Here is a 26,478-nt window from a genome sequence, read left to right on the forward strand (position 1 = left end):
TTCCTCTCTCTAGTATTAAACCTCTCTGTGTCAGCAGACCTCAATATAGTGGGGGGCAGAGCAGGACCCAGACCTGACTGTTCAGACACCTGCCCGTGGAAAGCTATATAGACAAGATGCACGGCCCTAAAAATGGGAGCCATGCCCCTGGATGTACGCTCCTGTAAAGAACTGAATCAAAACCAAATAAATGAGCTGGAACACATGTTGGTATAAGTGCAATGTGTATTTACATATTCACACATTGACCGACCTGTTATCACTGCTGGAAGAAGTCACTGTCATAGCACTGTTCTCACTGCTCAGAGCAGGGCTGCAGAGGTAACTTCTTCCAGCATTAAAACAAGTCGGTAGACTGGCATTAGTAGTACAATATCAGACTGCCTACATGTTCTCGCTATCGCTACCTTGGTGCCTGGACCTCCTGTTACTGCAGTGCTAGTAGCCGTAATGGGTAAATTGTAGCTCAGAGCTGGTATACAATAAGATGGTGCCTAGTTCCACCTACAGCAGTGAACTGCGCTGCCCAAGACGTATGCACAGCTCACAGCTGAGGTGGCCAAAGTATAGGAGATGAGGTTGGGCACCGACTGCAGTCCCCTATGGCCTGGGGTTGCATTATTTGCAATGCGTGTCATGCTATCACACTTACACACTACCAAATATAAATGGCAATCCCAAGTTGGTGAAGAAAAAATGAATTAAAAAAAAAATTAACATGGTAAATGTTATTTAAAAAAAAAAAAATGTTTATATAACATTGATAATAAAAACAAATTTGTCATACATTCCCTTTAACACCTTTACGACTTATGACATACTATGTCCGTCATAAGTTGTCCCACTGCCTTTCATGCCGTTCCTTTCCCGGCAGATAATCGCTGAAGTATTCAGCCATCTGCCTCTAAGGCCGGTTTCACACATCCGGATATTTCTGGTACTGGAAAAAACAGTACCAGAGATGTCCGTGTGCACATGTGTGGCAACCGTGTGCCGTATCAGGACCACACGTACTGGCGCCTGGGAATCAGCTGTACATTTAGCACTGTTCCCAAGCGCAAGGTGCTGAATGCTGCCCTCATCATTGTCCCCTGCTAGCGCTGTGATCAGTGAGCGGTGTCCTGTCACTAAGCGCAGCTTCGGGGCCCACTCGCTACAGCGCGTCATTCTCCCCGGCTCCTCTGCGTGAGCGGTCAGGTGGATTACAGTGGGGGACACTTAGGACAGGTGAGTATAAGGATATTTTTATTTTATTATTATTTTTACAGTTGGAGACAGCTGGAGGAGAATACTACTCTCAACATTGTCCCCTGCTGGTGCTGATCGCAGCGCCAGCAGGGGACAATGATGAGGGCAGTGTTCAGCACCCGGCGCTTGGGAACAGTGCTAACTGTACACTGATTCCCAGGTGCCGGTACGTGTTACACTGATGACCCACGGATGTCATCAGTGTGGGACGTTTTGCGGCCCGTGCAGCGGGCAAAAAACTGACAGGTCAGCGTGTTTTGCCCACAGACACATGGTCCGTGGAAACACGCTAACATGTGCACAGACTTATTCATTTGAATGGCTCTATGTGTGTCAGTGTCTCCAGTACATGTGGAAACTGTCACCACACGTACCGGAGACACTGACGTGTGAAAGAGTCCTAACAACCACAGGTGGAGCAAAGCTCTGCCCGTGGCTGTTAACCAGTTAAATGCCATTGTCATTCTGTGACAGCGGCATTAACAATGCGCCGGCAGAGGGGCACGTCATTCTATCTCCTCATCAGTGATCCAGCAAAGTGATCGTGGGGCACCGATGTGTTGCCATGACAACCAGGGGAATGCTGAAGACTCCTGTGCCTGTCATGATGGTACTCTTGTGAAACCCAACCCGTGGTCTCATAGGAGACCGTTATTTCTGCTATATACAGCAATGCTGTGGTATTGCTGTATATAGCACAAGCGATGAGACGATCGCAGTTTCAAGTCCCATAAGGGGACTAAAATACTGTGAAAAGTAAAAAAATAAATAAATAAAGTTTCAAAAAAATCTGAAAACAATATAAAAGTTCAAATCACCCCCCTCCCTTTTTCCTCCATTATAATTAAGAAAAGAAAAATACACACATTTGGTATCTCTGCGTTCGCAAAAGTCCAATCTATCAAAATATAAAAAAAAAATCTAAATGTCAGGATTGCAGTTTTTCAGCCGCTGCAACAACAGAAAAAAACAGGCAATCAACACATCATATCTAACCCAAAATTATCTCAATAAAAACATTGGCTCGGAGTGCAAAAAACAAGCCCTCACTTATCTCCATATCTCGAAAATGGAAAACATTATGGCTCTTGGAAAGTGGCGACACAAGCAAATTTTTTTTATTTATTTATTATTTTTTACATATTTTTGAATTTTTTCCCCTCCCCTAAATAAAACAAAAACTATGCATGTTTGGTATCTGCGTAATCGTACTGATCTGTAGAATCATGTTGCCAGGTGAAAATCAATGCTGTAAGTAAATAATAATAAAAAAAAAAACAATTGCAGAATTGCACTATTTTTTGCTGTTGCTACACTTTGAATTTGTTTCCCGCTTTCCAGTAAATTATATGATAAAATGAATGATGTCTTTCGAAAGTACAACTCATCCGGCAAAAAAACAAGCCCTCACATGGCTATATCGACGAAAAAAATATAAAAGTTATTGCTCTTGGAATGATGGGAGGAAAAAACAGAAAATCGCCCAATCCTTAAGGGATTAAGCTGTACATATATTAGTCAGCTGAACCCACAAGTGTCAACAAATCAATCAATCAATGTCTGAGATGCCTACCTACTGTCCCCTGATGGCGGATGTTAGGGAAAGAGATATCAGACATGTTAGATTTTAGCTCTTCATCCTTGTATTTGTTAAAGATAAGCCATTGCCAGAACTGTACAGTGTCGTATTCCCCTTGTCTTGTTGAAATAAACTTGCTTCCCTCAAACGGCCAAGGTTTTGTAGCTGTAAGCTGTGTCAGACTGAAGAACATTTGGGCCCACCAGAGGATTTGATTGTGAGGGCCCACCTTTCTCCCCCACTCAAAAGCCCCATAACGGCTGCAAAGTTTGCACTAAGAATTCTCCTGCAGTAGAAGCCAGGGCCCACCGGAGGATTCTCCGGTTCTCTGGTGGGCCAGTCCAACCCTTGTTGTATGGGATCATAGGTCCCACATTTTTGTGATTGGTGGGAATCCTAGGCATCAAATTCTTACTATCCAACTTTTCTCATCTGTCTAGTGGATACATGTTTGTGACTGTAAATCCTTTTACTCTTATTAAGAATGGTGTACCCCCTTCCTCCTCTAGTAGTTAAAAGGTCACACAAATGTATTTTTTTAGAATATCGCCAGATGACAAGTTAATCTCTCTAGTACACGTACATGTTGCTGTGCAGCTGAGACGTTGTGACAATATACACTATACTTTACATACATTATTTGGCCATTCTCTACTAGCATTGCACAGTCGGTGTTTCATGTAGCTTTCGTCCATTAGTAACTAAGTGTTCTGCTGAATGAACTAATTAGCAGTTTGACGTTTGACTCGTGCTACAATGGGAGCATCATATTTGGCCTGTTGTACTAGTATGAGAGACTTTTTGCATACTAGGAGATACCAGCGGAATTTCATAGTAAATGTATGCAGTTTTCTGTAGAGAATGTTTGCGTTTCAAATGCTATAGGGTTTGTAATTCGGTAAACCTCTACCTCATGACAAGTTTTTCTTTTGCCTGCAGGCGCCATCTTGGGCACTTCTGCTCTGTGCTATAGGCTTGTTTGTGTACCAGTCATTGGATGCTATTGATGGGAAACAAGCTCGAAGAACCAACAGTAGCTCCCCGCTCGGGGAGTTGTTTGACCATGGATGTGACTCTATATCAATAGGTGATACTCCTTTTCATTGGACTTGATTCTGTATGTTTAACAACTTTGTTGTCTGTATTTTCACTTTGATTTTTCAATCTCTGGTGTGTGTGTTTTTTTTCACTAAGATGCTACAAATTAGGAGGGCGTTCTTTTGTGTAATAATTGTTCCTTTCCCCACACAGTGTTTGTAGCAGTGGGGACGATAGCTGCAGTACGTCTTGGAACTATGCCCAGCTGGATGTTTTACTGTTGCTTTGTCAGTATGTTTATGTTCTTTTGTGCCCAGTGGCAGGCCTACGTGTGTGGTGTCCTGAAGTTTGGATTGTAAGTTGGCATTTTTTAATGCTCTTTCAGAACAAGCTTAACATGATATAGATTGTATGTATGTATGTGTATATATAACAAAAAAGTGTGAAACAACTGAAAATATGTCTTATATTCTAGGTTCTTCAAAGTAGCCACCTTTTGCTTTGATGACCTCTTTGCACACTCTTGGCATTCTCTTGATGAGCTTCAAGAGGTAATCACCGGAAATGGTTTTCACTTCACAGGTGTGCCCTGTCAGGTTTAATAAGTGGGATTTCTTGCCTTATAAATGGGGTTGGGACCATCAGTTGTGTTGTGCAGAAGTCTGGTGGATACACAGCTGATTGTCCTACTGAGTAGACTGTTGGCTGCTTTTTTCTTGCCATAATACAAATTCTAAGTAGAGAAAAATGAGTGGCCATCATTACTTTAAGAAATGAAGGTCAGTCAGTGTGAAAATTGGGCAAACTTTGAAAGTGTCCCCAAGTGCAGTTGCAAAAGCCATCAAGCGCTACAAAGAAACTGGCTCACATGAGGACCGACCCAGGGAAGGAAGACCAAGAGTCACCTCTGCTTCTGAGGATAAGTTTATCCGAGTCACCAGCCTCAGAAATCGCAGGTTAACAGAAGCTCAGATTAGGGACCAGGTCAATGCCACACAGAGTTCTAGCAGCAGACACATCTCTTCAACAACTGTTAAGAGGAGACTTTGTGCAGCAGGCCTTCATGGTAAAATAGCTGCTAGGAAACCACTGCTAAGGACAGGCAACAAGTAGAAGAGACTTGTTTGGGCTAAAGAACACAAGGAATGGACATTAGACCAGTGGAAATCTGTGCTTTGGTCTGATGAGTCCAAATTTGAGATCTTTGGTTCCAACCACCGTGTCTTTGTGAGATGCAGAAAAAGTGAACGGATGGACTCTACATGCCTAGTTCCCACCGTGAAGCATGGAGGAGGAGGTGTGATGGTGTGGGGGTGCTTTGCTGGTGACACTGCTGGGGATTTATTCAAAATTGAAGGCATACTGAACCAGCATGGCTACCACAGCATCTTGCAGCGGCATGCTATTCCATCCGGTTTGCGTTTAGTTGGACCATCATTTATTTTTCAACAGGACAATGACCCCTAACACACCTCCAGGCTGTGTAAGGGCTATTTCACCAAGAAGGAGAGTGATGGGGTGCTACGCCAGATGACCTGGCATCCACAGTCACCAGACCTGAACCCAATCGAGATGGTTTGGGGTGAGCTGGACTGCAGAGTGAAGGCAAAAGGGCCAACAAGTGCTAAGTATCTCTGGGAACTCCTTCAAGATTGTTGGAAGACCATTTCCGGTGACTACCTCTTGAAGCTCATCAAGAGAATGCCAAGAGTGTGCAAAGCAGTCATCAAAGCAAGAGGTGGCTACTTTGAAGAACCTAGAATATAAGACATATTTTCAGTTGTTTCACACTTTTTTGTTAAGTATATAATTCCACATGTGTTAATTCATAGTTTTGATGCCTTCAGTGTGAATGTACAATTTTCATAGTCATGAAAATACAGAAAAATCTTTAAATGAGAAGGTGTGTCCAAACTTTTGGTCTGTACTGTATTTCATGAGTTTAATTTTTTTTAAAAATTCTGTGGAAGTAGGGTTGAAAAGCAATGTCTGACTTTCATTTGTTCATTTTCAATTCATAGATTTTTAATTTATTATTACTTTTGTCAGATTCAAGTTATTTCTGTGACCATTTCTTTCATTAAACGAGGGGTACCAACAATTTTGATCACGTGTGTGTGTGTGTATATACACACACACAACTCCCCACAATACCCAAGTTACTGGTTATGAACAATGGCAATTGCACACATCAAGTCATGCTTCAAGGCTCAGGCATATCAAATCTTCAATATGCTCATTCCTTTCTTCCTAAAGAAGATAAGCCACCTGTACACTCTGCTGAATTGAGCCGAGTGTACATGTGGGTTAAACAAGGGTTTAGCTGAGGACTATTGAAAATAAGTGCAATTTTAAGAGATTTTTTTTTTATTTAGTAAATGACAAATAGCTAAGTTGTAAATTTATACATTAACTGACATATCCTCTCCCTTTCCAGGATTGACGTTACCGAACTGCAGCTTTCTGTGACAGCAGTATTTTTGCTGTCTGCGTTTTGCGGAACTACTCTTTGGGACTATGAGGTAATATGTAGAAACATCACAAGAATAGATAATCATTTTGGGTATGATAAGTCCTGAATCTAAATGCTTAAACACAAGGATACTCCTAAATATTAGTCAGTTTTGCCTGCTTTTTCAGGACCATTGTCATTTCCTCATCAGGACTCTCTCCCTTTTATGGTATTCCCCATACATAATGATGTGTGATGAGGTACCAAAGAATGCCCACCAATTACACTGTTCAACAAATTTTCATGAATTCTTTGTAAATGAGGTTATTTACATTTCTATGACCATAACAGGGAACAGAATATTACCACATCGCTAAATCATTAGCTCTAGCTCTTAAAATAGGAGATGTGGGGCAATGAAATACAAAATTCATGAAGACAAGGTATTCAAGGTTTAACATTTCACCTTGCGGAGAGTGACATGTTAAGCATGTCAAGGTGAGGAGATTTTTAAGCCGCAATGCTCCTCTGGGAAATATGCAAATTGTCTCTTTTGTGACAAGGCTCATTAAAGGGTTGATATAGGAAGTAGCAAGCCTAAAAGTCAATAAGTGGCACTGGAGTTCCAGTTCTCTTCCTCTTTGCATATTTCCAAGAGGAGCATTGTGGCTTAAGAGACTCCTCATCTTGACATGCTTAACATGTCACTCTCCGCAAGGAGAAACGTTTCCCCTTGGATACCGGTCAGACGCCGCTCACCCAGCCAAACCAGATCTCACACTTTGTACTGACGAGGGGCAGTACCCCAAAATGCATTGTCTGCAAATTGACATTTTGGCTATTATCCGAAGTCATGTGACAAGGCTCGTTAAAGGGACGATATTGACTTTTAGGATTGCTCCTTCCTATTGGTGGCACTAGAGTTCTAGTTCACTTCCTCTCTGAAGAGACAATTTGCATGATTACAAGGTGAAATTTGCAAAAAGCCTCCACACATTTATTGGGATTTTTTATGACAAACTATCATTACATGGGCCGAAGTACATAATAAATAACTACATTTATTGCAATTTCAAGTTGGGCGCTTTCTCTTGACCTGCTGTTTGTAGTAAGGCTCTGAGCGTCTCTCTTGATTGTCCATCAATAGTCTCCTAACATTGCCGGGCTCCATTTCCCTTCATACCTTTTTTCAATGGCAGCAATGTCCTTCTGGAATCTCTCACTGTGTTCATCATTGACGGCTCCACAATTTACTGGGAAGAAGTCGAGGTGGGAATGGAGAAAGTGAATCTTCAGAGACATGTGTACTCCAAGCTTGTGGTAGCACATGAGTATGTCATCCACCAGCTCTTTATAATTGGACACACCTTGTTTCCCAAAAATCCTGAGTAAACACTCTTAACCCCTTCACGACCTTGGACTTATAAGAACATCCAAGGTCTGTTCCTGACTTTGATGTGGGCTCCGACACTGAGCCCGCAACTTTCCCCACACATGGCAGATGATCGGATCGGCTGTCATGTGCCTCTTAACAGCTGTGGGTGGATGCGGCTGTTAACCAGTTAAATGCCGCTGTCAATGACTTACAGCACATGCGATCAGATGATCGCTGCTTCAAGTCTCCTAAGGGGACTATTGAAGCTAGTAAAGTTTAAAAAAAATAAATAAATAAAAGTTTTAGATATTAAAGAAAAATAAAAAAACACAAAGCTTAAATCACCCCTCTTTCGTCCCATTGAAAGTAAAACAATTAAATTATAAAATATACATATTTGGCATCGCTGCGTTCAGAAACGCCTGATCTATCAAAATATAAAGTAAATGAATCCGGTGGGTAAACTGCGTAACGAGAAAAAAATCGAAACACCAGAATTACGTTTTTTTGCCCGCTACAACATTGCAATAACAAGCAATCAAAACATCGTATGTACCCTAAAATAGTATCAGTAAAAACGTCAGCTCTGGGGGCAAAAAATAAGCCCACACCCAGCCCAAGATCCCGAAAAATGGAGACGCTACGGGTATCAGAAAATAGCAACATAAGCAGATTTTTTTTTTTTCTTACAAATTTCGATATTTTTTTACCACTTAAATAAAAAAAAAAAAAACTATACATGTTTGATATATGGAGAGAATCATATTGCTAGGTCAGTTTTACCATATAGTGAACATGATAAAAAAAAAAAAAAATTGTGTAATTGCACTTTTTTTGCAATTTCACTCCTCTTGGAATTTATTTCCTGTTTTCCAGTACAATATATGGTAAAATCAATGGTGTCATTCAAAAGTAAAGATAGAAAAGGTATGGCTCTGGGAAGAAGTGGAGGAAAAAACAATGGCACAAAAAAAAATGGAAAATCGCAAGGTGGTGAAGGGGTTAAAACCATTCCACGCTGCCTTCTCAACGGCCTGAAGTACGTCTTCGAACTGAATGTCCTTGTAAAGCTCCCTAATCTGTGGGCCAAAAAAGATACCCTGTTTCAACTTTACATGACTTAATTGAGGAAATTTTGATGTCAAATACTTGAAACCTTCACTTTCGTGTTGCATGCTGTTTACAAAGTTTTTCATTAGTCCTAGTTTGATGTGTAGCAGAGGGAGTAAAATTTACTTAGAATCAACCAATGGTTCATTTTGTAAATTTTTTTGTACCAGGCTGAAGTGTTTCTCTTCCCCGGATATTGGCAACCTAATATGAAAAAAATGTATTTGCTTCCGTACATTTACTGCATTACAGTTCTCCACGATCGACACTTGTAAAATAACGTTGAGAATTGGCTCTAGTTTCTATCTGTCATTTTTGTTTATAACAGCAGCATCAAATGTATATGAACTGGCTACTTTTGTTCAATTTACAATTTTGTTTTTGAACAGGGTTATCAGTATATTTATATGATCAATCATACCATGGATTGTGGGCGTCCTTTCTTACAGGACGCTCTGTTTATTGTCAGGGAGGTGGCACACTGATGAGCATATGTCTGTCCTTCATAGTAATGCAAATATGTATGTGATATATTATGTCTATGAAGCTGTTGAATTAATGGCGCTACTCAAGTGAATAAAATAAATGAAGCAATTTGAGTGTGTACTCCGCTAATGGTCAGCCCCAGAACTGGGCACACTAGTCTGCCGATAGCTCTGTTTTTTACCTTTAGCTGTTTTACAAAGCTGATTTATGCCACAATTGGCATCTTGTATCAGATAGAACTCACTTGAGGCTCTTATTTGCTTTCTTTTCACTTTCTGCTGCCAATGGAAGATTTTTAAAGGTTGCAGGATTTGCAGGTAATTATATTGCTACAAGATGTTTTATTAAAAGATCCATTTAAAATGAGCAATGCCATATACTGAACAGTAAATATATTCCAAAAATCTTTATTAAAAGAAGTAAATCAGATGTGTTATGTTTTTAAACTGCTGAAGAACAATTGCAAAAAATGTCGAGTGATAGTTACACTTAAAGGGGCATATCTTCTTTAATGTTAAAGGTGTTTTCCATAGCATTAGGATAGGTCACCACATCAGATCGGTGGTGACTGACACCTGGGAAGCACCAACAATCCGCGTTACCACCTACAGCGGCTAAATGTAAACAGTGTACGGAGCTGACAGGTAGTGCAAACCAGCTGCTAGTCAAGTAATAGGAGCTGCCACCAATCAGTGTGACAGTGTGGTCCTCCGTACACTGTTTACATCCAGCCACTACTAGAGTTGATAACTGGTGGAGCTGGGTGTCACCCCACCTTCCAACGACCTCATACAGGTGACCTATCCAAAGGATCAATATAGTGAAAAACCCCTTCAATGTTGCTTACTAATTGTATGATTCCCATGAGTGTGACTGAACAACGCACTTGGGGCTATCCTTATATGTTCTAGTGTACTAAATACTGTGTATTTATTATTATTATTATTATTGCGCCATTTATTCCATGGCGCTTTACATGTGAAAAAGGGGTATACATAGCAAAAACACTTACAATAATCTTGAACACAGTGTGACAGCGACTGGTACAGGAGGAGCGAGGACCCTGCCCATGAGGGCTCACAATCTATTTAGACATTCTAATGTTTTACTGAGGTTCTCACAGAACATTTGGTCACCTGAAAATACCACATCACAAAAGAAAGCTACTAAAAGTCATGTGTGAAACAAGCCTTATCCATTGTATATTTTCTTTTAAGATTCCTATGATTGGATTGCCTCTGAAAGTTATTCCACTTATGGGAATTGTATCAGGAACAATTTACTCCTGTAGCAACTATTTTAGAGTCATTCTCAGCGGTGGAGTAGGCAAAAATGGATCTACGGTTGCAGTAAGTATATTTTACATATACTGCGTGTTATGTATGCTGTGGTGTACATTGTACATAGGTTTACTGTAAGTGAGGGTTACTGAAATTAAATATATTGAGATTGAAAAGATAAACATTCATTTGTATGGCTGCGCAATTGTAAGTTCACATACACAGGAAAGTCAAAAGCTTGTACAACTAAACGTATGTACATTCTGATGGGGAGTGTTTACCGCATCATGACTTGTGTATATGTCAAAAAGATGGCGCAGGCAACTGAGTTGTGCCCGGGGCAACAACAACAGAAATCTGCTGTAAAATATAGTTGACCGCCACCTGCAGCTTCTAAAAACAGAAATTGTTCCAATCCCAGCAGTTCAACCACTTGTATGCCATGGTCAATAGCAACCACGGCATCTACTGAATTTGACAGATGGAGGGATTTCACTTTGTCAACCTTTCAGCCTCCCACGCTCCTTCTTCCACCCATCCTAAAATGTAGATGTAAGGTCTAATAGGTGCACTGTCAGTATAAGACTGTCATGCACTGGAATAGTACACTGAACACTCTGCACTATATAATTATTACATCATTTATATGATTCTAATGGTGGTTGTTGTTGTGTTTAAAAAATGAAAAATAAAGCCTAGTTAAAGGGCCTCTTTACAGAGTAGATGAGTTTTCGGTTACTTTGCAAAGGCAGTGACCAAGATGACAAAGCTCTTATTATGAAGAGGTGAGCTTTTGTCATCTCAATTGTTGTCTAAGCAGAGCACAGAAGCAGATGACTTGCTCATCTCGACGGTTGCATTCTGCACAGGGAGTGACCAAGAAGACAAAACTCTCATGTGTTGATGAAGTGATCTTTATCATTTTGGTCCCTGGCTGTGCAGAGTGCAGTAGCCTATGACAAACTCTTCTCAACAGCTGTGCTCTGCTTAGGCAGCAAGTGAAATGCCAAAGGTTACACTGTCCTCACCCACAGCTCCCTACGTGTCCTCTCACTTGCAATTTTGTGAGAGGAGAGACAGATTTCTTGGGGTGCTGTCCCAAATTTGAAAACTTATCACAAATAACAAAAAAATGATAATGAACTTTTAAGTTTTTACACACTTTTTTTATACTATGGATAAGGTTAGATTTAAATAAAAAAATAAAAGCAAATCAATAATGATGTATAACTTTTTATTTTTACATTATTTTTTTTTGGCCGGATTTCAGCAAAAAGCGGATAACTATAGAGACAAAGGGCATGCTATAATTACATCAGTATTTTTTTTTTAAATACAATAGATGTGTTTTAGGCGATAAGAGGTTGAATACTTAACTGGTGGATGGGACGAAGGGAGTGCTGACTGTCCACATGTTAGGAAGTGCAAAACACTTGCATTGCCGCAGTTGTTCGCTATGCCACTGAGTATCTCTCAATGTATCACATGTGCAGCAGGTCATAACAGCCAAAAGATACTCTGAGGTACTGTCATGAAGGGGTTGAAAAATTCTAAGACTGCAGTAATCATTAACCCCTTCCCAACAGTAGATGTACTGGTACATCTCATGTCTCATCTCAGTCTTTAATGCAGGCTCATGAGCTGAGCTTGTGTCATTCCTGGCAGATGATGGCTCTGTGAACAAGTCTGGGGTTTCACTATCTTTGAATGAAGCTGTAGGCTGGAGCTTGTGGATTCTTCTGTGTAGTCTTCAACCAATCACTTTCACTGTCGCTAAGCTGAACATACTAGGGCCAATAAGCAGTCACCATTTAAACAAAGGTAGCTGAGAGCAACTGCTAACCTATTCAGCAGCAATATTGACTAATAGAAAAAGCAAAAAAATGTTAAAAAAAATTGTTTATCCACTTTCTAACAGGGAACGAGTGTATTATCTCCTGGTCTTCATATTGGATTAATCCTCATGTTGGGGCTAATGATTTACAAGAAGTCAACCACAGATTTATTCTACAAACATCCATGTCTTTACACCTTAACCTTTGGGTTTGTGAGTGCCAAAATTACTATTAAGCTTGTGGTAAGTCTCTTCATGTACCGTACTTAATTCTGAACTGTCTAATGTATTGTGGAACAACTCTAATGCTGCATTCAGACGGCAGCTTTTTTGACATACAAAAAAAAAGACTGCGTTTCGGCAGTTTTTTTTCACATATGAATGAGAAGAAAAGTTTCTCCAGCTGCTATCCATCAGTTGGTGAAAAACAGCACGCAGATGGCATCCGAATCCTGTTAGATTTTTTCATTGATGTATAGACTTGAATTGCTGATTTTGATTCGACACTCGGATCAGTGTTGGACATATCTCTGTGATTTTGCACAGACCACTCAGTCTGAGGAAAAAATCTAACCTGTGACTGTAGACTATCATATGTACGACTGCTATCCGTGAGACGTGTGAATAAGGACTAGCTCTTACAATAATACATTATACATGTAGCGGGTATAGAGTTTTTGTTTATAAATTATGAAAACCCATATAACATGTAAAAAGTGCCATCATTGAAAGCATGTATATATAAGTGCTATATAATGCCACTTTTATATTGGCTTTTTCAGCTGGCTCACATGACCAAAAGTGAACTCTATCTTCAGGATTCTGCATTTATTGGACCAGGTCTTTTATTTTTTGATCAGTATTTCAACAGTTTCATTGATGAATACATTGTTTTATGGATGGCAATGGTAAGTAGTTTATTATACTGATGTGTAATCCATGTACTAATGTCCCCTCTTTGTGTATGTTATTATATGTTTAAAAATAGCTTAGTAATAAATATTCACATACTGTGACAAATCCACAATAAATCAGTGTCAGAATAAGCATGTCATACTCGAGGATTTTAGCCTACTCCATTACAGAGCATTGAATAAGGTGAAATCCAGAATGAAAATACGCACAAGAATGATCATGATTTGAAAACCACACCATGCTCTTATTTTCGTGCTTAGTTTTTTTTCCCAGCGTTTGAATGAGATTTTGAAAACTCCATTTACTTGTATTTAAATGAAAATTGCTGCAGATTTGAAGTGCAGAATATGCATTGCAATTCTGCAGCGACCCCTGAACATGTGAACTTAGCCTTATGTTCTTTAACCCCATAAAGCCAAAGCCAGTTTTCACCTTTCAGACCATGCAAATTTGTTAAAATCTGACATGTGACTACATGTAGTAATAACTATAGAAAACTTTTACATTGGGGTGAGCGATAGTTAGATTAGCAATTTATGCCTGCTGGTTTCCTGTCGGTGGGCCTTGATACTGAACAGTGGTTGACAGAAGCAAAGGAGATTTTTTTCAGATAAAATATTCCTACAGAAAAAGTACCGTACCCACTTATAATGTTGCATTTAGGGAGATCACTAAAATATATAAGGAACAACTAGTCTCATGGTAGGAGGTGTAGCGCCTTGAGAGTTATTGTACCTTAAGAATAACCTTGTGCCGCGTGGATTGTGCATTACCCTCCTTCTGGTGATAAAGTGCAGAAATTCACAATTAATGTTCAAGTGAGAAAGGGAAGCTATGAACAGTTCTCTAAAATTCATGCAATTTCTGCTTGAAGAGGAAAGAAACCATCTTTCTTCCTTGAATAATAAACTAAAAAATTAGATTGATCTTACAAAAAACTTCTAGGGTGAGGCGGATTTTAATACCAAAGAAACCACACTACAGAATACAATTTAGAGTTTCCAGTATCACTTCGGCTGTGTGCCCATGATCCGTAATGGCAGCGTTTTGGACGCAGCTCACCTGCACTGTGTCCAAAAGGGACCTCCAAGATTTTAAGAAGAGTAAGGTATATCCGGTTGTGATAGGGGAGAACGTAGGGATAGGGAAACAGACCTATCCTCGACAGACACCGGAGGTCATGGAAAGTGAACCCAATTTAAACCCCAGAGGGGTAGACATAGGAGAAGAGGGAGAGGCAAATACAGGATTGAATGCCAGATTGGCCCCACTCTAAGGCTATGTGCCCACGATGCAGAAATGCTCAGGAATGTCACATGACTATGTCGTCAGCGCAGGTCCTTCATTCCATCGCGAACTGCCGGCATGCGAGGAGGAGCACACCGCGGGCCGCCAGAAGGTAAGTATATATTTTATTTTTTATTTTATTCTTTTTTTTTTTTTTTTTTTTTTTTTTTTTACAGTTTTCTATGGTAGCTGGGTCCGGAGGAGAGTCTCCTCTCCTCCACACCCAGGTACCATCCACACATTGGAACTCATGGATTCCGCATCTACAGATGCAGTGATGCGGAGTCCATGCGGTCTAATGCAAGTCAATGGCGGCGAAAATGCAGCTCTTCCCCAAAATAATTGGTAGTGCTGCGTTTTTTTCCGCAATGATAATCCGCAGCTGATATTTCCGCAGCATGTGCACAGCACATGCGGATTATCATTGGGGACCATGGCAGGCCTTCTACCATGCATTTTTTAAGCGTTTCTGCAGCGTTTTTGCCGCTGCGGAGACGCTTAAAAAATGCATCGTGGGCACACAGCCTAATGCTGGTTTTTTTTTTAGACCGCAATTATCTCTTCAGAAATCGCAATCTACAAGCAAGGGACAATATACGGCTTCCCAGATTATCAATCTGTCTAAAAGACAACTAACTGATAGTGAGATAATGGTCTTTATTTGTACCAACGAGCGATTTCTATTTATTTGAATGGGTTAAGGATATTCACTTTTTTGCAAGGAAACTTAAATGGTGCAAGCACTTTGTATTGTTGGACAAACTTATTTGCGCGGACTTAAACATCTCCCCCAGACCGTTTGCTCGATTTCCAGGAACTAGCATCCCTAAGTAAATATCCCCCTGATATAATGGGACGTGAGCCTTTTACATCATGTAAGAATAGGAACAATAAAATGCCACCCATGACTGGGCACCTCTCGCCAATTGATGTATTTGTCATTTTAGTGAGCAAAGAGCTATCAGAGATTACCTCGTCAAAAGATTCAACCTCTCTAAGGAACATATGCAGGCACTTGAGGGAGTGGAAAAGGACTAGTCTATTAGCAAACAGTCAGACAAAGGGGTGAACATAGTGATCTTGGATATACACCAATACAGAGACGTGTAGGGCGATTCTGAAAGACAAAAATGGCTATGCCATCCTGTACACAGACCCCACTCACTCCCAGTCTGAAGAGCTGAAACTATTGATTAGTGAGGCCAACCAGAATAACTTAAGGATGAAGGGTGAATTTGCGTATCTCCTTCCTACCCACCCTTCCATGGCAACGTTTTACGCTTTGCCTATAATCCATAAAGACCTTAGTCCAATTAAACGTAGGCCTATCGTGTCCGGCATTGGTAGTTTGGGTCAAAATGTGGGGATATATTTAGACAAAGTACTGAAACCCTTTGTTCTGGCCCTTTCCTCATACACCAGAGATACAATGGACCTTCTACAGAAACTTGAGGGTCTTACTGTGGATGACTGGACTTGGTTGGCAAGCATTGTTGTCGAGGCCCTCTATGAATTGATACACCATGACAGGGGCCCGAGGGCAGTACAATATTTTCTGGAATCTAGGCGTTTACCGTTTCGGGCTCATAATGACTTTGTACTTGACCTTTTGAATTACAACCTTAGAAATAATGTGTTTTTGTTTGACAATAAGATCTATCACCAGCTCAGAGGCACAGCCATGGAGAATCCCTGTGCCCCAACCTATGCAAACTTGTTCCTAAGCTGGTGGGAGGAGACTGATGTTTTCATGGACGAAATGGAAAGGTTTATCGGCAGTATAGCAGTAGAATGTTATGGATGAGGTTTATTGATGATATCTTCATCCTATGGAAAGGATCACGAGAGGACTTTGCCTTTTTGTGGAAATCCTTAATAACTTACTTGGCCTAAGATTCACATGGGAAATTGAAGGACGCAAACTGACATTCCTTGATCTCATAATCCCCAAAGAGGGTAATGGCTCTTTAACACTTTCACGCCAGAGCCTGTTTTTGCCTTCGTGACCAGGCCAATTTTTTCAATTTTGACCAGTGTCACTTTATGAGGTAATAACTCTGGAACACTTCAATGTATCCCAGTGATTCTGAGATTGTTTTTTTCGTGACATATTGTACTTCATTATCGTGGTAAAATTTGTTCGATATGACTTGCGTTTATTTCAGAAAATAATGGAAATTTGGCGAAAATTTTCAAACTTTCAATTTTATGCCCTTAAACCAAAGAGTTATGTCACACAAAATAGTTAATAAATAACCTTTCCCACATGTCTACTTTACGAAAGCACAATCTTTTAAACATAATTTTTTTTGTTAGGAAGTTTGAAGGGTTAAAAGTTGATCAGCAATTTCTAATTTTTCCAACAAAATTTACAAAACCATTTTTTTAAGGACCACATCACATTTGATGTGACTTTGAGGGGCCTTTAAGACAGAAAATACCCAAAGTGACACCATTCTAAAAACTGCGCCCCTCAAGATGTTTATTAACCCTTCAGGTGCTTCACAGCAATTAATGGAATGTGGAAGGAAAAAATGAGCATTTTTTACCTTTTCCCACAAAAATGTTATTACAATTTTTACATTTTCACAAGGGTAACAGGAGAAAATACACATACAATTTGTTGTGCGATTTCTCCTGAGTACACCGATACCTTATATGGGATGGAAAACTACTGCTTGGGCGCATGGCAGGGCCCAGAAGGGAAGGAGCACCGTTTGAGTTTTGGAATGCATAATTGGCTGGAATCGATAGCGGACGCCATGTCGCGTTTGGAGGGCGTGTGATGTGTGGTGACCACGTTGAATCCTCAGGGGCTTCACTGAATTTTATAATGTTGAGCCGTGAAAATTTTAAAAAAACAAAAACAAAACACTTTTCCAACAAAAATATTATTTCAGCCCCAAATTTTTCATTTTCACAAGGGTAACATGAGAAAATGCACCATAAAATTTGTTGTGCGATTTCTTCTGAGTATGCCGCCGATACCTCACATGTGGTGGAAAACTACTGCTTGGGCGCACGGCAGAGCTCGGAAGGGAAGGAGCGCTATTTTGGCTGGAATAGGTTGCAGACACCATGTCACATTTGAAGAGCCCCTGACATGCCAAAACAGCAGAAACCCCCACAAGTGACCCCATTTTGTAAACTAAACCTCCTCAAGAAATTTTTGTAGGGTAGTAGTGAGTATTTTTAACCCTCAGGCGATTCACAAACTTTTATAACATTGGGCTGAGTAAATGAAATATTACTATTTTTTCCACTAAAATGTTGCTCTGAGTACAAGTTTGCAATTTTCATAAGGGGTAATAGGAGAAAAAGAACAGTACAATTTGTTACTCAATTTCTCCTGAGTACATCAATACCTCACGAGTCGTCGAAAACTACTTTTGAAGCACAATGCAAAGCTCAGAAGGGAAGGAGTGCCATATTACTGTGCAGATTATGCTGTTATGGTTTGCGGGTGCCATTGGCAGAGACCCTGAGGGTCCAGGACGGCAGAATACCCCCCCACCCCACATAAGTGACCCCATTTTACAAACTACACCTCTTAATAAATTCATCTAGGGGTGCAGTGATCATATTGACACCACATGTAACTCACAGAAATTTATACCATTGGGTGGTGAAGAAAAAAAAATTACATTTTTACCATGAAAAAATTGTTTTGGTCCGAGATTTTACATTTTCACACTGTGCAATAGGTAAAAATGATGCCAAAATGTGTCATACAATTTCTGCTGAACGTGGCAATACCCCATATGTGGCAGTACAGTCCTGCTTAGCCACACGGCGAGGATCGGGAGGGGAAGGGGAGCTATTTGACTGTTGGAGAACAAATGATTGCAGAATAGTTTGCGGTCTCCGTATACAGACCCCTAAGTGCTAGAATAGCAGAATCCCCCCCTCAAGTGATCCCATTTTGGAAATTACAGGTGCTTCTCACAAAATTAGAATAGCATCAAAAAGTTAATGTATTTCAGTTCTTCAATACAAAAAGTGAAAGTCATATATTATATAGAGTCATTACAGAGTGATCTATTTCAAGTGTTTATTTCTGTTAATGTTGATGATTATGGCTTACAGCTAATGAAAACACAAAAGTCATTATCTCAGTAAATTAGAATACTTTATAACAACAGCTTGAAAAATGTTTTTAAAATCCAAAATGTTGGCCTACTGAAATGTATGTTCAGTAAATGCACTCAATACTTGGTCGGGGCTCCTTTTGCATCAATGCGGCGTGGCATGGAGGCGATCAGCCTGTGGCACTGCTGAGGTGTTATGGAAGCCCAGGTTGCTTTGATAGCAGCCTTCAGCTCGTCTGCATTGTTGGGTCTGGTGTCTCTCATCTTCCTCTTGACAATACTCCATAGATTCTCTATGGGGTTAAGGTCGGGCGAGTTTGCTGGCCAATCAATCACAGTGATACTGTTTTTAAACCAGGTATTGGTACTTTTGGCAGTGTGGACAGGTGCCAAGTCCTGCTGGAGAATGAAATTTCCATCTCCAAAAGCTTGTCGGCAGAGGAAAGCATGAAGTGCTCTAAAATTTTCTGGTAGACGGCTGTGCTGACTTTGGTCTTGATAAAACACAGTGGACCTTCACCAGCAGATCACATGGCTCCCCAAACCTTCACGGATTGTGGAAACTTCACACTAGACCTCAAGCAGCTTGGATTGTGCGCCTCTCCACTTTTCCTCCAGACTCTGGGACCTTGAATTCCAAATGAAATGCGAAATTTACTTTCATCTGAAAACAACACCTTTGACCACTTAGCAGAAGTCCAGGTCTTTTTCTCCTTGGCCCAGGTAAGATGCTTCTGGCATTGTCTATTGGTCATAAGTGGCTTGACACAAGGAATGGGACACTTGTAGCCCATGTCCTGGATATGTCTGTATGTGGTGGCTCTTGAAGCAGTGACTCAAGCAGCAGTCCACTCCTTGTGAATCTCCCCCACATTTTTGAATGGCCTTTTCTTAACAATCCTTTCAAGGCTGTGGTTATCCCGGTTGCTTGTGCACCTTTTTCTACCACACTTTTTCCTTCGACTCAACTTTCCATTAATATGCTTGGATACAGCACTGTGTGAACAGCCAGCTTCTTTAGCAATGACCTTTTGTGGCTTACCCTCCTTGTAGAGTGTGTCAATGACTGCCTTCCGGACATCTGTCAAGTCAGAAGTCTTCCCCATGATTGTGGAGCCTACTGAAACAGACTAAGGGACCTTTTTAAACGTGTAGGAAGCATTTGCAGGTGTTTTTTGTTAATTATTTTAATTTACTGAGATGACTTTTGTGTTTTCATTGGCTGTAAGCCATAATCATCAACATTAACAGAATAAACACTTGAAATAGATCACTCTGTTTGTAATGACTCTATATAATATGAGTTTCAGTTTTTGGATTGAAGAACTGTAATAAATTAACTTTTTGATGATATTCTAATTTTGTGAGAAGCACCTGTATACCCCTTTAGGAATTTATCTACAGGTGTAATGATGATTTTTGATGATAGTGGCCCCACTATCCGTATTTGGTTAGTATTTTTTCTCAGGAGTTGGATCCAAAACCTGGAGTGGGTGATGAATGCAGAATTGGTTCACTTGTTTCTATTATACCTTTTCTCTGATTGTTCCTCACCTCGTTTTGGCTCCCACTCCTGAGAAAAAATACTGAGCGAATACTGATAGTGGGGCCATGGCCTATGGGTGTTTTCCAGAAACAAGTAGCAGTGGATGTTGCTGAGTGAAAATTGCAAACTGCCATTGTAGTGACCAGTACATGGTAATGACCACTACGTTGTAGTGCCTGTACATTGTGCCCAGCTCATGCTTCTGGAGACACGCACCAGTAAATTAGGCGGGCTCTCATTCCTGGAGAAATGCCAAACATGTGGGTGCTAAATGTGGTTAAAGCTCACTGGCTCTGAGAAGGGAGGGGCATTTGGATTTGGGAGCGCAGAATTCGTTGGATTTCTTTTGGGGTGTGAGTAGCCATAGCGCTTTATCAGAGCCTTTGTGCTGCCAGTAATGTGGAAGCCCCTATATTTCCATTGACAGATGACGGACTTGAGTGGTAACTTGCTTTTTTTTTTTGGCTTGAGTTGAAGCTTTTGTTAGGAACATTTTACATAACATTTTGGATCACATTTATCTGGCGCTCTACGCTGAGCACGTAGATCGGGGTTTCCATGTAAATCTCCAAGTGACAATGAAACCCCCAAGGGATCCATTCACTATAACGAGGCAGCAGAGTTACTAAGGACTCCTTCTGGCCTCTGTTCAGCATTGTCCTATACAGAAGTGCACAAAACTGTGGCGGACAGCACTTTTATGCTCGCCTAAAAAGACGGACACTGCCAGATCACAGGTCAGACGGTGTCCACAGTGCCTCCATCTGCCTCATTATAGGGAATCTTCTGCCAGGGTTTCCATCTGAATCCTGTATTTCAGAGATTTACACGGAAACCCCAGTGTAAGCGCTTAGCGCAGACCACAGGATAAATGTGAGCCAAGCCTTACTGTGATCTTTGGAAGGCAGAATGAATAAATCAACAGAAGGTGAAGAATTGATTTTATTTATTTTTTTATGCTGTTCCTCATGTGGTATAAGTGATTAGTAGTGTTGAGCATTCCGATACTGAAATATCGGGTATCGGCCGATATTCACTGTATCGGAATTCCGATACTTAATTCCGATACTTTTATAATATCGAATACCGGAATCGGAAGTTCCCATAATGCCTGCGCTCTGCAGTGTCTGTGAAGGATGACAAGCTGGATGGCAGCGCTCAGCTGCGATCCAGCTTGTCATCAGAATGCCATCCCAGCGTGGGAGAATTCTCCTGATTGTTTAAAAGCCGGCGGGCGGTAAAAAGCCGCCGGCTTTTAAACAATCACACAGCCCCATACTGCTTCCCCGCAGCCTCCCACCCCGATCCTCCGCTCCCCTCGCCACCTCCAATCCCAATCGTAAATTAGGACCGGGCGGGGAGCGCAGCACCAAGGAGCGAAGGACCCGGGCGGGGAAGCCGGCAGTGAAAAGACTTCACCGCCGGCTTTCCCGTTCTGTGCTGCGCTTTCCCGCCGGTTATTTCAAATGAACAGCTGAGGTATCAGGTGATGCCGATCAGCTGTTCATTTGAAGTAGCCGCGGTGCCCTCAGAGGGTTCATGTGAGTTCATGCTTGACTGCATGAACTCACATGAACTTTCCCACGGCCGCACAGGTCAGCCTCACCTCCCAGACCGGTCATGATTAGTGTGTGTGCGGGGTGTGTGTGTGCGGGGTGTGTGTGTGTGCGGGGTGTGTGTGTGTGCGGGGTGTGTGTGTGCGGGGTGTGTGTGTGTGCGGGGTGTCTGTGCGTGCAGGCAGACATAGGCCGATGTGACACTACTACTCCCATCGGCCTATGTCTGTCCCCCGTCCACTCGTGCCAGCAGGATCAGCTCGATGGGAGCAGTAGTTCCCATCAGCCTGATCCTGCTATATAAATTGCCCTACTGTGTCCCCAATAAATGTTAGATACATGTCATTGGTGGCCAGTGGTTACCTAAAAGAAATTAGTTTATACATTACCTGTCCTCGCCGATCGTCACCTAAAATAAAGTAAAAAATAAAAAACTACACCTATACTCACCTAGACACCTAATTCCCCGAAGCCATCGATCTCCTGTAATAAAATATAAAATAATAAACCACAACCTTATCCTTACCCCTCCGTAGCAGTCCACGAGTGTCCCACGAAGATCTCCAGTTCAGAGCAGCCACATAGAATGTGACCGCTCTGAACCGCTGCCGCCGCTAGAATGACGGGGCCGTAAGGGTTCACCAGAGTTAAGGCAGCGCTGCTCCGGTTAGCTGCTTTACGGCACTGCTGTATCGTGAGAAATTCCCACGGTACAGCACTGCCGTAAAGGAGGTCTCCGGAGCTGCGCTGCCTGAATGCACTCCGGTAACCTCAGTCAGTGGCTCCCGCTGCCGGGAGCGGACGTGTTCCCGGCAGCGTGAGCTTACAGCAGCCATGCACAGCTGTCACCATCTCCAGATGTGACAGCTGTGCATGGGAGATCAGCGCAGGAACGTGGACAGGTAACTATTTTTTTTTAGTAAACTAAGAATTAAATAAAATGGTGTTTTATTTCAAATAAATTATTTTTTTCTGGGTGTAGTGTGTTTTTTCTTTTTAACACTTTGTAGGTTAGTAATGGGGGTGTCTTATAGACACCCATCATTACTAACCTGGGCTTCATGGCAGCTGGCGCTGACATGAACCCCACCACTATTACCCCCTGCCACCGCACCAGGGCAGCGTGGAAGAGCGAGGCTAAGTGCCAGAATTGGCGCATCCTATGGATGCGCCATTTCTGGGGCGGCTGACGGCTGGTGTTTCTAGCCTGGGAGGGGGCCAATATTCATGGCACCCTTCCTGAGCTATTAATATCAGCCCCCAGCTGTCTGCCTAGCCTTTGCTAGCTATTAAAATAGGGGGGACCCCACGTCATTTTTTTTGGGGGGGTCCCCCATTTTAATAGCTAGTAAAGGCTAGGTATTCAGCTGGGGGCTGATATTAGTAGCCTGGGAAGCTCCGTGGGTTTTACCCCCTTCCCAGGCTTCAAACATCTGCCCCAGCCGTCTGCTTAACCTCCGCTAGAGACTAAAATTATGGGGGATCCCACGCCATTTTTTTTTAAAATAAATCCTTTATTTTAACACTAAATGACATTTGAGGACTTAATAAAGATGCAGTCCCTAAATTATTATTTATTTTTTAATAAATTTTTCCCAAAACTTTTGACGTGGGCTTCGCCATATTTTTGTATGCCAGCCAGGTACAGCATCCAGCTTCTATGAACGCGCCATTTTCCGGGGCGGCCGCGGACTGCAATTTTCAGCGGGGGGCAGAAAGCTTGGGCCTCCCTGCGCTGCAGATTCCATCCCCCAGCTGCCTAGTTGTACCTGGCTGGACACAAAAATAGGGAGAAGCCCCACGTTTTTTTTTTTTTAATTATTTCATGAAATTCATGGAATAATTAAGAAAAAAAGGGCTTCCCTATATTGTTGTGTCTGGCCAGGTACAAATAGGCAGCTGGTGGTTGGGGGCAGCCCGTTCCTGCCTGCTGTACCTGGCTGGACACAAATATAGTGTGAAGCCCCACGTCAATTTTTTTTTAATTATTTCAGGAAATTCATGAAATAATTAAAAAAAAATTATGTGGGGCTTCGCCCTATATTTGTGTCCAGTCAGGTACAGCAGGCAGGAACGGGCTGCCCCCAACCACCAGCTGCCTATTTGTACCTGGCCGGACACAACAATATAGGGAAGCCCTTTTTTTCTTAATTATTCCATGAATTTCATGAAATAATTAAAAAAAAATTGACGTGGGGCTTCGCACTATATTTGTGTCCAGCCAGGTACAGCAGGCAGGAACGGGCTGCCCCCAACCACCAGCTGCCTATTTGTACCTGGTTGGACACAACAATATAGGGAAGCCCTTTTTTTCTTAATTATTTCATGAATTTCATGAAATAATTAAAAAAAAAAAATACGTGAAGCTTCTCCCTATTTTTGTGTCCAGCCAGGTACAACTAGGCAGCTGGGGGATGGAATCTGCAGCGCAGGGAGGCCCAAGCTTTCTTCCCCCCCCCCCCCCGCTGAAAATTGCAGTCCGCAGCCACCCCGGAAAATGGCGCGTTCATAGAAGCTGGATGCTGTACCTGGCTGGCATACAAAAATATGGCGAAGCCCACGTCAAAAGTTTTGGGAAAAATTAATTAAAAAATAAATAATAATTTAGGGACTGCATCTTTATTAACTCCTCAAATGTCATTTAGTGTTAAAATAAAGGATTTATTTTAAAAAAAATTGACGTGGGGCTTCGCCCTATATTTGTGTCCAGCCAGGTACAGCAGGCAGGAATGGGCTGCCCCCAACCACCAGCTGCCTATTTGTACCTGGTTGGACACAACAATATAGGGAAGCCCTTTTTTTCTTAATTATTCCATGAATTTCATGAAATAATTAAAAAAAAAAATGCTTGGGGCTTCGCCCTATTTTTGTGTCCAGCCAGATACAACTATGCAGCTGGGGGCTGGAATCCGCAGCGCAGGGAGACCCAAGCTTTCTGGGCCACCCCCGCTGCAAATTGCAGTCCGCAGCCGCCCCAGAAAATGGCGCGTTCATTGAAGCGCCATCTTCTGGCGCTGTACCCAACTCATCCAGGGCCCTGGTGCGGTGGCTCACTGGGTAATAAAGGGGTTAAGGCCAGCTTGGTATTATCAGCTGGCCCTAAGCCCAAAATTCATGGGGTCACGCCAATATTAGACATGACCACCATGAATTTCTAGTAAAGTATTTAAAAAAACACAACACCCAGAAAAAAGTCCTTTAATTGAAATAAACACACAATTCTTTATTGTTCTAAATTAAACCATACTTACCATCACGCCCATTCCAGCTGAAGCCAACGATCTCCTGCAATAAAAGTAAAATAATAAAGCAACATCATCCTTACCTTTCCATGGCTCCCACGACAGCTTCAGCTCTGCTACATCGAGATGACAGGCTGGACCGCAGCAGAACGCTGCCATCCATCCTGTCATCCCGCAGACACTGAGAAGCACAGGCATGCTTGTGCTCCTCAATGTCTGGCTGTGACGGCATAAAGATGAGCCGAGGTCATGTCCAATGAACTCAGCTCACCTCATGTACGTCACTGACAGCGTGGGAAAATTCTCCTGCACTCAGCACTTCAGCGTGAGAATTTTCCCACACTGTCAGTGACGTGCATGAGGTGAGCTGAGTTCATTGGACATGACCTCACCTCATGTATGTCACTGACAGCGTGGGAGAATTCTCACGCTGAAGCGCTGAGTGCAGGAGAACTTTCCCACGCTGTCAGTGACGTGCATGAGGTGAGCTGAGTTCATTGGACATGAACTCGGCTCATCTGGATGACGTCACAGAGAGACACTGAGGAGCGCAAGCATGCCTGCGCTTCTCAGTGTCCGCGGGATGACAGGCTGGATGGCAGCGTTCTGCTGCGGTCCAGCCTGTCATCTCGATGTAGCAGAGCTGGAGCTGTCCTGGGAACCATCGAAAGGTAAGGATGAGGTTGCTTTATTATTTTTCTTTTATTGCAGGAGATCGTTGGCTTCAGCTGGAATGGGCGTGATGGTAAGTATGGTTTAATTTAGAACAATAAAGAATTGTGTCTTTATTTCAATTAAAGGACTTTACTCTGGGTGTTTGTGTTTTCTTTTAACTTTGACTATGGGGTTAGTAATGGGGGTGTCTTATAGACGCCTCTCCATTACTAACCTGGGCTTGATGTCAGCTGGCATTATAAGCTGACATCAACCCCAACCCTATTACCCCCTGCCACCGCACCAGGGCAGCGTGGAAGAGCGAGGCTAAGTGCCAGAATTGGCGCATCCTATGGATGCGCCATTTCTGGGGCGGCTGACGGCTGGTGTTTCTAGCCTGGGAGGGGGCCAATATTCATGGCACCCTTCCTGGGCTATTAATATCAGCCCCCAGCTGTCTGCCTAGCCTGTGCTAGCTATTAAATTAGGGGGGACCCCACGTTATTTTTTTGGGGGGGTTCCCCCATTTTAATAGCTAGTAAAGGCTAGGTATTCAGCTGGGGGCTGATATTAGTAGCCTGGGAAGCTCCGTGGGTATTACCCCCTTCCCAGGCTTCAAACATTTGCCCCAGCTGTCTGCTTAACCTCCGCTAGAGCCTAAAATTAAGGGGAACCCCACGCCAATTTTTTTTTAAATAAATCCTTTATTTTAACACTAAATGACAAGTACAGTAATCAACACTGTCACTGTACTTCATATATATGTGACTGACATGTTTCTATCTATC

General features: G+C 42.1%; 1 protein-coding gene across 1 annotated transcript in view; it reads left to right on the forward strand.

The window, feature by feature from the left end:
* The window catches only part of CHPT1 (choline phosphotransferase 1), a 58,722-nt gene that overhangs the window by 20,432 nt on the left and 11,812 nt on the right, over positions 1-26,478 (forward strand). The window contains exons 2-7 of the mRNA XM_073651507.1: positions 3,767-3,914; positions 4,079-4,220; positions 6,303-6,387; positions 10,506-10,637; positions 12,487-12,645; positions 13,185-13,310. Of these exons, the coding sequence (XP_073507608.1) occupies positions 3,767-3,914; positions 4,079-4,220; positions 6,303-6,387; positions 10,506-10,637; positions 12,487-12,645; positions 13,185-13,310 (792 nt within the window). The remainder of the gene's footprint in view (positions 1-3,766; positions 3,915-4,078; positions 4,221-6,302; positions 6,388-10,505; positions 10,638-12,486; positions 12,646-13,184; positions 13,311-26,478) is intronic.

This window comes from Phyllobates terribilis, unplaced genomic scaffold (assembly GCF_046119375.1).
Source record: "Phyllobates terribilis strain yellow unplaced genomic scaffold, ASM4611937v1 Scaffold_11__3_contigs__length_659146591, whole genome shotgun sequence".
Taxonomy (NCBI): domain Eukaryota; kingdom Metazoa; phylum Chordata; class Amphibia; order Anura; family Dendrobatidae; genus Phyllobates; species Phyllobates terribilis.